Raw genomic sequence first — 12,148 nt, 5'->3', positions numbered from 1 at the left:
GTATATTTAAAACCATTAAACAATTATATATATAATTTTATTCTGTATTTCTATATAGAATTTTCCTCTCACAGTGCAGCAGATTATCTTATAGTTACTGCACACTATGTTTTGGCAAACAGTAGATCAGAGGATGCCTGGACAATGATTCAGCCTGAAAGCATTTTCATATCAGGGACTGCCAACTTTGTGTCCAATAAATTGTCCCTTCCAGATAGAGGATGCAAGAGAAAGGTCACTATATCAGCTCAGATTATGGAAAGTTCTCCATTGTTAGAAAAAGTGTTGTCCATCTGCAGCTGTATTTAAAATGCTGTGTTCTAAAACCTTCTGCAGCTGTGAACTTCAAAATAGCCAAAGGCATCTTTTATTCATATTGAGGCCTTGGATTTGCCATTGGGAGTTTAGGTTCTTTGCAAACATCTAATTCTGACAGTGGGTTGAGTTTAGAAGGAACCAGTATCCTCCAGGGCCTCAGATTCTCAGTGTGCGATGTGGAGGGGCAGGAGTGGGGGCTTGGTGCAGAATGGGTCTCTCAGATCCCAGGATTGCTACCACGATTAACAAATTTGTGGTTTTAAAGTACTTAGGCAAAAACAAATGCTGAGAGAGGCTGTGAATAATGAATAATGAATCAGTGTGAAATACACTTGTGGGCGCAGGCCAGCAGTTTTCCCGGAATTCTGGTACTCTCTCAAGAAGTGAGCCTGGTTTTTAAAGGCATGCTTTGTGTTTGCACAAAGGTAAGGCTTTCGTCTCTTTCTGAAAGAGTTGTTTACGTGTGGATGGGTAGGTTCTTCTGCCTGAGAGCTCACACATGTCTCCTGACCTCCCTCTCATTCATCGTGTGTGATCTGAGTAAAGATTTCTTCGGGAACATCTTCTGTTTGAAAGGTTCATTCTGCCCTTCCCTAACCCCTCTGGATTTCTCGGTAAAATTAGCCTTCATGCCCAGTTAGAACATCATGCTGTCCGTAATCTTGCCAACACCAGCTGACTCCATCTTTCCTTTTCATGTGCTTTCATAAAAATCAGAGTGTGAAACTGAGGGAATTCAAGAGAAAACGTTTGACACTCCCCCTGCCCACACCTTAGAGGAGAAAAAAACCTCATTTTGTATGCGCGGCGTTGTTGAGAATGTAATAGAAGTACATAAAATTGTTCATGTAAAATGTGAAACATAAACCACTTCTATGTTCTGAAACATTCTATTAATGCAGAAAATTAATAGGGACCATATCCCAAAACTCTAAGCCAACTCCCAACTTTTTATTGCTATAACTATACAGTAGGGTGATAACTTATCAAGTTGCATGTTAGTTAGGCATATCCACACCTGATCTGCTAATCTAAGTGCTCTTTGAGGGCTGCACATTTATGCATTAATAAGGCCACACACACATGTGCCCTATTGTATTGTAGGTGCTCAAAATATGTTTATAGAATGAAGTTGCTTTATAGACACAAAGGACGGGGGAAATGCCAGACCTGATTTAAACCAGAACTCCTGTTCTATTCCTTATCTTCCTTATGGATTTGTTGTGATCACAAACTATAAGGAGTTCTGTGAAGTCAAAGTTTAAATCCAAAGGTGAATGATCTTGAGAAAATAAGCAGGGAGCAAGAGGCTATGATCATGGGGTAGTTAGGAAAGAGATTGTCTGGACTAGTGGACGTTTTCTAGTAAACTGAGAGTCAACATGAGCCTTTCAGAGTGGACAGAGATGGATTATAAATACTCCAAACTGTGCCATTGCAAGCCTTCCCTCTGCATTTTTCCTCTTGGGAGGGGAGGCTAGAGCAGGCAGGCACTGTGCACCTGCTCTGGGTCAGCACCTTGTCAGCGGACATGCAGAGAGTGCTGATGCTGGGATTTCTGGTTCTACACTCAGCTATTTATCCCACTAGCAAGGACAACCTGTCTCCTAATTACCAGCCACTAGCACAGCTTCCTACAGTCACAGCTGGTGGGGGCCTCTTGGGCTGGCGCCTGCCGTGTAAAGCCTTTCAGTTCAGTGGCACTTAGCTACGCTCTGTTCAGGAGCTCGTAGCTGTGTATGCAGCAGTGGGAGATCTCACACAACACGTCTAGGATGTGTATATTTTCCTTTCCCAGGGAAGCAGTTAATGATGGTCAGTGTATAGTTTATCTTTGATAATACACACTTTGATTCAAGTACTGGTTTCTCCTATTTCACAGTGACTTCCGATGGAGGATTGTCACATTCCATTTATAAGGCATTGATGTGTAGAGCCCTGGGTTGAGAAACGGTGATAAGAGCATGACTCTTGTCCCACAGAAGCTGCGGAGGTGGCAGGAGAAACAACTCTGTCTTGAGGTGGCCTTATTATAAGGCAGGATATGATCCATAGCATGGCAGAGCTGCTATTTGGGGACAAGGGAGGAAGAAACTGATTCAAGCCAGAGTGACTCTGGAAGGCTTGAAGGAAAAGGTGACATTTGAGCTACATTTTTAAATACACATGGAGAATGCTTCCAAGAAGGAGACTGGGGAATTCCAGGTAAAGAGAAGCACTGTAAATGAGGGGTGGAAAAATCAGATGTGTTGTAGACATAGAAAAGGTTTTCAATTGATGGAGAGCTCAGGCTGGGGGATTGTGAGGCATGGGCAGCAGCTTGTTGTTCTGATGCTATGGAACAGGTTCTTGGGAGAATCTTCTCTATTGTTCAGGCTTTCAGCTCAGAGGCTGCCTATGACCCCACTCCAAGCTAATCTTGCCAGTGGTTGCTTCCTTGAAGGTGTTCCAAGCTGCTTCTTCCAGTTGTCTCTTGCTGCCAGTTGGAAATCTTGCCTATGGAGAATATTGTCAGAGGGTAATTTGAGACACTTGATGTCCGTTAAACTAATTATGCTTCAGTTCTCAGAGTGCCTTGGTGCTCTCAATCTTGAATGCTCAGCAGATTTTGTGTAGTAACTGAATTATTAATGGAGATGATATGGAAGAGGGGGGTTGGCTGCCTGTTCCATTCTGAGCAGGTCTCAGGCGAGTGGTGTTACGGGAAGGAAGGCAGCTGCCTCCAGAGTGATGGACGAAGCAGGCCTTCCAGAGGAGCTCTGCCCAGACAGGAGCCTGTGCCACTATGCCCACAAAATCACAGCCTGCTTTGGAGGGACGGGTAAGACCCTAAGCTATGTCCTTTGCGAGGGAGATACCTGGGGCTGATGATACTGATGAGCAGGACTAACTTTAGGGCTTAGGCATGGGAGGGAACAGGTGCCACTGCTGCAGGTAGAGAAGCTCCCATGGGGGAAGTCACACTCAGTGGGGAGTCTGATGGCCCTTCTTTCTTGGACCTCTCAACTTTGAAAAAGTGCCATGTCTCTGCTTCATATGCTCAGCAGCAAAGATCATCGTGATGGTGAACGACTGTAGGTGTTTGGGAGGGTTTGCTGCACGTTTGTTCACTCAAAAAGCAACGGATCCCATTTCCACTGGTGAAGCCAAGCCTAACTTCAGATAATTTCCTTAGAAAACCAATTCCTAATCAATTGAGGTGGTGATTTTCTTTCTGAATTTTTTTTCTTAGCAAGAACCGGGTAGAGTGTAGCAGATGATTTAAGGGTAGAAGGGGCTCTGGCCTGGAAAAAAGACGTAAATCATTACACAAAATAAAGTGAAAGAAAAGTCAGAGTTCATTTATAGGGAATTGTAGTGTGCACTGAGCTATCACTAACAGAAGAGTAGTGTTGCTTCATTTGTTAGTTACTTTATTTTGGTACCAGGGATTGAACTCATATCCTTGTGCTTGCCAGGCAGGCGCTGTGCCACTGAGCCATATTCCTTACCCTTAAAAGACCCTTTAAAAAGTGTGTATGGCACCCATTCTCTGAGCAGTATGCAGGCTCTGAACACTTGGCTTAGGTTGGGGTTCGCTTCCTCAGACATTTGTTGAGCCCTAATATGTGTAGTTAGAGCACTCAGGGCTTCTCAGTGCAGACTGAGGCTCTGGTAAATATGGCTGCTGGGGGTTTCTTTTTGTAGGTTTTTTTCTTTATAGAAGAAGAGCTTCCTTGAGAGCATTGGAATAGTTTTTAGAGAGATTAAGAACTTCTTAGCTGATTAAATACAGTGGCCAGCAAAATCTTGGGTGTGGGTCAAACATTTGGAGTTATCATTGGCTTTGCCATCCAGAGCATTGTGATGTTTTGTAATACAACCATATAAACTTATAAGACCCCTGCACTCCTTTGGCATCACTTTGACTGCCACTTCACATGGCCTGTGGCAGGCAGCTGGTGTGTGTGCAGCAATGAAAAAACTGCTGCACTGATGCTTCTGCAGGCTCTTCCAAGAGCCAGCTTTCTTGAGCGAAGAGCTTGCTTTTGGAAAGATACTACTGAAACTGTATTTTTAAGACTGGAGGTTTGGCCTCTGCTGGTTGAGCTAGAAACACTGGGTACCTTGGGCAAAGAACTTACCTGTAGCAACACTGATCACAGCTGGCTCTAAGCCCCAGGCAGGCAGTATCTGAACTCTCCCCTCTCTCCACTGCCCAGAAAAGGAGTCAGCTTCTTCACATTTGTATGCAGCGAGGTTGTCTCTTTCTTTTTCTTCTTTCTGTGTTGTAGTTCTGGGAACTGAACCCAGAGCCTTGAGCATGCTAGGCAAGCCCTTTGTCACAACCCAAGTGCTTTTTATCCTATTTTGAGACAAGCTGTCTCTAAATTGTTCATATTCCTCTTGAATTTGTGATCCATCAGCCTTGGCCTCCCAAGTAGCTGGGATTACAGGCGTGTGCTGCTGTGGCTTACTTGGTTTTCTTTAAAGGTGAGCACACATCTGTTGTTATCAGCCTTCTTTATGTTCCACATTTAGAGTGCTTTCCATCCCAACCTAAAATTCTTAAAATGTTTCAGACTTCTTTTATATAATCCTGTTACTGAAGAAGAGTTTAACTGTTTTCTTTTCATAGTTGCCCAGAAGACAATTCCTTTTTCTTTTTCCTGCAGTGCTAGGGCCTTCCATGTGCCAAGCAAGGTCTCTTAATACTGCGCTACATCCATCCTCACCCAACAGCTATGCTTTGAACTAAATCTATGAATCTGTAAACTTGTCAGAAAATGTATGGTATCCCTATAGCTTATTTTACCTGTCTTGTAAACTGTTTTTGAGGAAAACTTTGCAAGAATTTTATGGGGGGATATTAGAGCTTAATTTTTAAAGTTTTAGACAGGAATTTTGAGATGTGACTTAGTAGTGGCAGCTGCTCTGCGTGGGAAGCCACTCACCATTTGGTCCTCTGTCCCCTGTCCTCCTCACTGTACAGCAATTCTAGCAAATTTGGATTCTCTGGTTCTTGAATTCTGTTGCCAATTTGTGCATTAAATATTATTATTATTATAAAAGAGGCAAATATTTCATTTCTCTCTTTCCTCCCCATGGTTTTTGTGGAAGGGTCTGGCTACTCGGTTACAGCTTTGGACCTGTTCCCCCTTAAGCTTTCTGGGTCTTCCTGAAAAAGTGCCTCAGCTTCTTTAAGGTTATCTTCCTCATCTTAAAGACTAGAAGAGATGAGGGCTTACATAATGCTGGTCCTGATCTGAGGACTTTTAGAAAAAGAATTTTCTGAATTTCACTTACAAAGAACCTCATCTGGAAGTCTGGGCTAGTGTCCCCAGTTTTATAATTTTTCTAAGTTCTGCACATGATTCTCATACATATTCAGGAAATAAGTATTAGTTTCTCTATAAGGCCTTTCTAGCTAGAAAATGCTGTATCAAGTATGCAAGGGTTTTAATGAAAAGAAAATTATGAAAAGAAAAGAACCTTATAGCCTAATGACAGCAACATAGGTTTATCCACTTTGACTTGTGACTGTTGTGTGGCTGTAGACGGTCTCATCTCTCACCTAACATTATTCTGTGTATGTGGAAAGCTAAATGCTTGTTGCCACGGTTGTCCTTTGTAACTCCACCCTCCATTGCATGAGGGTCCTATCCTATTAGCATATCACTGTGAAAACATGGAGCTTACTCCTTGGCAATTCTGCTCCTGTGCTATGATTCAGCTACATATTGTGCAGTAGCAGAAAAACCATGAAACAACTTTAAGACTATTATTAGCATGGGATTAATGCTGAGGCAGAGGGATTTTCATAGCACTAGGGGAGGGGTTCCCCCTTCAGAACATGGAAAAGAAGTGATTGTTTACTATGGCCTGGAGCTGAATTTCTCACTAGTTGAAGCTGATAAATTTTAACTGAGGTCTCCCCTCTGCAAGATCAGAAGTGTAGAGAACTTGGAATTATTATCCTGAATTGTTTTCTAATATATATTTCTAGATTATATATAGTGTGAGTATATATGCTAAAGATATTTTTGGTACTCTTATGTGATAAAAGTGGATATTCTGGAAATATTTGCCGAAGAATCCTTTCAGGTATTGCTCTAGATACAGTATTAATCTTATTTTCAAATGCACATTCATGTCTTAAACTGACACAGCCGTGAGTTCCTGGTAGGAGCTGTTTTTATACCTAATCATCTAACTGAGAGTATGGAGCTCTAAGCTCTTGTGGGTAATCTTTTAAATAGGCCTCTTAATCTTCTCTGTTGGGCAGTGTGAAAAAGAGATGATAGGAAGCCAGGAGAGCTGAGAGAGGGCTGTCAGGGAACACAGCATCCCAGGCTCCTGGTGTCCGTTGCTTATTTCATTGCTGTCAATGTCAAGATGCCCTCCTTCCTTGGTTTAAAATGTCTGGGGAAATTGTGCAGCTCTAAGAAAAGCAAAGTCACCTCATCTGAAAGAACCAGCAGCAGGGGCTCCTACCGAAGGAGACTGACTATTGAGGATGTGAGTGTGACTGGGACCCCCTACTCTGCTCAGAGGCAGAGGCGTGCCACCATCACTCACGTGCTGTATCTCTATCCCGAGGTCTGTGGCCCATCTGAGCATGTGTTTAACAGCTGCGACCCTCTGGGTAAGTAAAGGAGCTCACCCTGGACATGGTTTTCTGTTTTGTGATTGACTTAAGTAGTAAAAGACTACTGAGACCATTCTTCTGTAACGTGTTCTTCAAAGGAAACCCTATCCTTAATATATAATTAATGGGGGTAAGGGTGGGAGAAATGGAAAACGTAACATAAGTACAGCTATGGACTCCATTCCATTGGGATTTCTATCTACACTTTTATGATTTCAATAACACATATATCTCGTTCCAAAGTTGGTACAAATAATTACCAGTAATAGGAAGTGTGATGGGAAAGAAAGGTCAGTACAGGCTTTCTTTCATATGAAAAAGCGTTGCTGCCTAAGGTCTTGTGAGATAGCTTTTAAAAGAAAAGTGAAAGGGCTTATCCAGGCCTCTTTTCAGTGAGGTCATTGAGATGTTACTCATCTTTTTGCGTGGGAAAGAGGGAGAGAAAGCCCAGTGTGAGGACAGAGTGATTGATTGCACATGGCTGTTTTCAGATTTTGAAAGCGTCAACAACACCCACCTACTTGCTCGTGCCCTGTCCAAATCAGTGCCTGAATTACTACAGTGGCAGAAAGCTATACGTGAGGCCTCTACAAACGTGTAGAGTTAAATGAGCCTGAAAGCACACTACGTACCCCAAGATTCATGGGTAGCTGGAGAGGAGTGCGGGCTTGGCTAAGTTTAAGTGATAGAAGGCAGTTAGTCTGTTTTAAGGCGTTTTGCTGCAATTGATTTTTTGACAGCTTTATAGAGATTCAATTCATTTGCTTTCTAATTTACCCACTTAAACTGTGCAGTTTGGTAGGTTTTAGTGTGCTTGCTGATGTGCGACCATCACCACAATCAATTTTAGAATATTTTCATCACCTCGAAAAGAACCCAGTGCCCTTTAGCTCCCCACTCCAAATGTTTTCCATCCCCCTAGCCTTAATTACTGATCTATTTTCTGTCTATAGATCTCCCTATTAGAGGCATTCCATCTGAATGTAATTGTAAAATACATGGTCTTTTGTATCTGCCTTCTTGCATTTACCATAATGTTTTCAAGGTTCATCCAAGCTGTAGCAGGTATCAGTCCCTCATTCCTTACTATGGCTTTATAACATTGCATCATTTGGATATATCACATTTTGTTTACCTCTTCATTGGTAAGTGGATATTTAGGATGTTTCCACCTCTCAGCTCCTATGAGTATCACCACATTCATGTAAAAGTTTTTATGTGATAATATGTTTTTAGTTGTCTTGTATAAATTACCAAGGAGTGGAATGGCTGTATTAACTCTATGTTTAGTCTTCTGAAGAACTTCAAGACTGTTAAATAGAGCAGGCACCCAATATTACAGTCTCAACAACAGTGCATTAACGATCCCAATTTTTCCACATCTCCACCACACTTGTTATTACCTGGTTTTTTGATTCTAGCCATCCTAACGAGCATGATATGATGTCTCATTGTGCCACAGAGGGACTGGCACACAGCGGTGTTAATTGTGACTGATGCTGATGGTGACAGTTTCTTGGCTCTTTCACCTTTCAGCAGTCCCCACTTTGCTGCTCTTCCCTTGCAGGGCAGCAAGGAATGAGAATAGAGAAACACAAGCTTCTACCCCAGCCCCTCTCTAATCTGCCTAGAAAGAGTTTGTTCAGAAGCAGCAGTTCACAGTGCTTCCTTAAATATTGGGTGCACATCTGGTGGAGTTCTCAATTTTTGGGCGAAAAAAAGTGAGTTTTATTCCACAAATAGATGTTTACAACAAAATACATACATTTCTGTTGGAGCTAACAATTTAGGCTGAATGACTTTGGTGCTTCCACTGAATGCTTCTGCTAAAAGAGATTCAGATCAGATGCTTTTGGAATGAGCTGTGGCCCTCTTGAAAAAGATAAGGTCTGTGGGCAGGAGAGAGCAGGAAGTCAAGGAGAAGCCAGGTAAACTGTAGTTGAATGACAGTGTTCGAGACAATAGCTTGCCAGCAGGTTCAATCACAAGAGAACAAGAGGCTACATAGAATCAAAGAGCTCTGGATAAAGGGATGGTGAGCCTTGTGGGGATATCTGTAGCTCAGGTGAGGAAGATAAAGAAATCTGAGTGATTAGTTGAGTGTTTCGCTGTGAGTCTGAACATTCCAGAATTTGTGTGGCCTGCTCTTCTGCTCACTCAATGTGTCCCTTTGGGAAGTTAGTGTCTCCAAGTCAGTTTCCTCTGTCCATAAGGTTTGCAGAAGAATACGCATCTTATATCATTACTGAGAGCAAGTCTGCCTCCACTGTGGGGCTCTTGGCAGATATTTTCATTGGGGGCCTTGTCTATAGGAACAACTACATCACCCTAAATTCAATGTATCTCTAATTCAACTTTGGTCAATCATAGGAAAGAAATACAACAACCTGAGGATAGCATGCTTGCCAGGCTTCTATCTGGAATAGACCTATCTCTGTGGCCCCCCAAATTCCATGACTTATAGATCTATAGAGCATGTAGCCAACCCCTGCAGAGCCTGGGAGAGGCATAGAGGAATGTCAGCATGGGAGAGAGCTCTGAGGAGGAGTCTGGGATGTCTTACGCTTGAGAGCACTGCCAGTTCCAGCTGGCCTATGTACTGGCAAAGGATTTGGACATTTTTTTAAGGGAAGGTACAGGGTTGGGAGGAGCCCTGTTTGCCTAGGTCTAAAGATAGTATTGAATAGGAGGATTAAAGGGGAACACACATTATCAAGGTGTTTGCTACTTTGGTATACACAAGCAACTCAATAAATTTTACCTACTATATCAAAAATAATAGTCTACTTTTAAAAATGATTTTGATTGTGGCCTTCCACCACCATGAAACAATGGAATCCTAGTTTCTGTGCTGCTAGAGCCCTGGACTATAAGTGCAGCAGAGGAAGTGGGATTCCCAGGAAGCCACTGTGTGTGCTGGGAGCATTCTGTTTAGCACAGGTGCTTGGAGGAAGTGCATCTCCTCTAGCCACGCATGCTCCTGTACAAGTGAAGCCCCAGAGAGCTCAGGAACAGTTCCTGGCAGGGTGCTTGGGAATATTCGGCAAAGGCCTCTCACAGCTGCCAGCAAGATCTCAAGATGCTTCAGCTTCCTGTTGTTTTCCGGTGTGCAACCCCAGCTTTGAGACAGGCAGTGCTCCTTGCTTTCTTGCTTCCCACAATGTTCCCACATGTATCTGTCCCTTGTTGTGCTCAAAACAACCCTCGGAAGTCAAAAGGAAAGGAACTGTTTTCTCCATTTAAGATGGGAAAGGAATTAATAAGAAGCTGGGGTGTGTGGACACAACAAAGTGGCCTCTGCAAGGGACTTACGAGATCAGCTGTCATTTACTGGGGGCCTACTGCATCTTAAACATTATGTCAAATATCTCATAATTTTCCTTCTTTATTCCCAGTAACTCTACAAAGTGGGTACTGCCTTTATCCTCACTTTAGAGATGAGAAAATGGAGGAATACATAATTAATAATGTCACATCCAGAGTAAATGAAAGAGCCAGGTCTGCCTTCCTCCTCAATTCCTGGTCTTAACTGTGATGTTTACTGGCTCACTCTGAGCAGTATGAGGACGGGTCATTTGTGAGGTGTGCTGAGCCCTGGCACACCTAAAGTTCATAAGTAACATTGCTAAGTGAGTCCTTTAGCAACTCAAATTTAAAGAATCTATGAAATAAATTGCTATACCAGGAAAATGAGCAAGGGTTTCTTTTTTTATAGTTCATAAGTACTCATTCTCTATATGGAATTTTCCCCCTAATCCACTGTAGGAAATTAGGCTGTTTACCAATTCTGCCGAAAAATTTTATTTTCAAATCTTTCAAAAAGTTTCATATCTCTATTTCTTTCTGTTCTTCTGAGCTTTTGGTTTTAGTACAAAAGAAAGAGCATATTTGGAGCAGTTGCCTCTTGACAAGCAAATAAGAAGAGCCTGGCACTGTTATCAAAAGCTCTAAGGCTATCTGGACAGGGTTCAGTGATTATGTAGTCAGCTGAGGACAGATTCCAAAGCAGAATGTTCTGGATGGGAGACCGGGCACCAAAGTAGACTTGGCATTCCTTTCCCTGGAAAAGCAACTTGAATCCCTGAAGACAGAAAGGCGATTCTTTCTGCTCCAATCACTTGCTAGGACCTCCTTGTTATGTTTAGCACATCCCGGGGACGCATCATCGGGATGGTCTCCCAAAACCCCAATACTGATATGTAAGTGAGAGAACCTCAAGTGTACATTGTTTCTTAAAGCAGTATCAACCCATTCTCAGATTAACCATAACATTGCAATGGTTTAGGTTTTAATGTCGGCCTTTTGCTTTCTTCACTGTCACTAATCCACAACCCCAGACATGAATGTCAAAGGTTCTTGGGTAAGGTCTTGGTGCTGTGGGGCAAAGGCTAAAAGGGGCTTTGTTGTCTTGAATTTGAAGAGCAAATTCTTCAATATTCCCTAGGGCTCTTCCATAGCATGTTCCTGGTGGTATTGAGAAACTGTATTGGAGAAAAGGTCCTAAGTCTTTGCAAATGTTAGATTCGAGTGTTGAGATCTTTCAGATATGGTGGCACATACCTGTACTTCCAGCACTGTGGGAGGCTGAGGCAAGAAAACTGCAACTTGAAGTCAAGCCTGGGTAGCTTAGCAACTCAGCAATGCCCTGGCTCAAAATAAGAACTCTAAAGGCGGGTAGCATGCTTGCCATGTAGCATGCTTGCCAGTACATAGGAGTTCAATCTGTAGTACCTCAAAAAATAAAAAAGGAAAGAAAGGAAAAAAAGAGAAAATAAATCTGGGATATTTTACCTGGCTTTGAAAAAATATGTCCTGGGAAATTGGCAAGGAATGCATCATTCATCCCCTCAACTCTGCTCTCCTGGCTGCAGACCTTGAGATTATTCTGAGACACAAAGCAGGAAATAGCACCTGCTGCCCACCAGGTGACACATTGGTTTGTGGCCTCCTGTCCCTCCATATGCTGGGGTACCCGGGCCACATCCAGTGAGTCGAGGAACTGTGGTCCCCTCACAAAGCAGTCTGGCATTGACTTCTGTTCCATCAGGTGAAAATGATAAGGTTGTCAGTTTCTTCTCAGTCAGTGGGCATCGATGGAGAGAGATTTGAGGTGTCAGCCATCTGGTAAAGCATTAGTTTGCTTTATTTTTTCCTTTGATTTATAGTTACCCACAACCCTGTTAACTTCCCGAAGCTCTCATT

The 12,148-nt window shown here is 42.7% G+C and overlaps 1 protein-coding gene across 14 annotated transcripts in view; it reads left to right on the top strand.

The window, feature by feature from the left end:
• The window catches only part of Ablim1 (actin binding LIM protein 1), a 291,033-nt gene that overhangs the window by 86,829 nt on the left and 192,056 nt on the right, over window positions 1–12,148 (top strand). For 7 of the 14 annotated variants that reach the window (XM_063244792.1, XM_063244788.1, XM_063244783.1 and 4 more), the window contains exon 1: window positions 6,585–6,943. The exons of 1 other annotated variant lie outside the window; for it this stretch is intronic. In XM_063244792.1, the coding sequence (XP_063100862.1) occupies window positions 6,694–6,943 (250 nt within the window). In that variant the 5' untranslated portion in view covers window positions 6,585–6,693. Of the gene's footprint in view, window positions 1–6,584; window positions 6,944–12,148 lie in introns of those variants that run through there. 6 more of the 14 variants (XM_063244784.1, XM_063244791.1, XM_063244794.1 and 3 more) reach the window with 4 other exon arrangements.

The sequence above is a fragment of the Cavia porcellus genome, unplaced genomic scaffold, assembly GCF_034190915.1.
Source record: "Cavia porcellus strain 051 isolate PalLab524CR breed Dunkin Hartley unplaced genomic scaffold, mCavPor4.1 scaffold_2, whole genome shotgun sequence".
In the NCBI taxonomy this organism is placed as follows: domain Eukaryota; kingdom Metazoa; phylum Chordata; class Mammalia; order Rodentia; family Caviidae; genus Cavia; species Cavia porcellus.
Note: the sequence above shows the minus strand (reverse complement) of the source record. Positions and strands in the feature narration are given on the sequence as shown.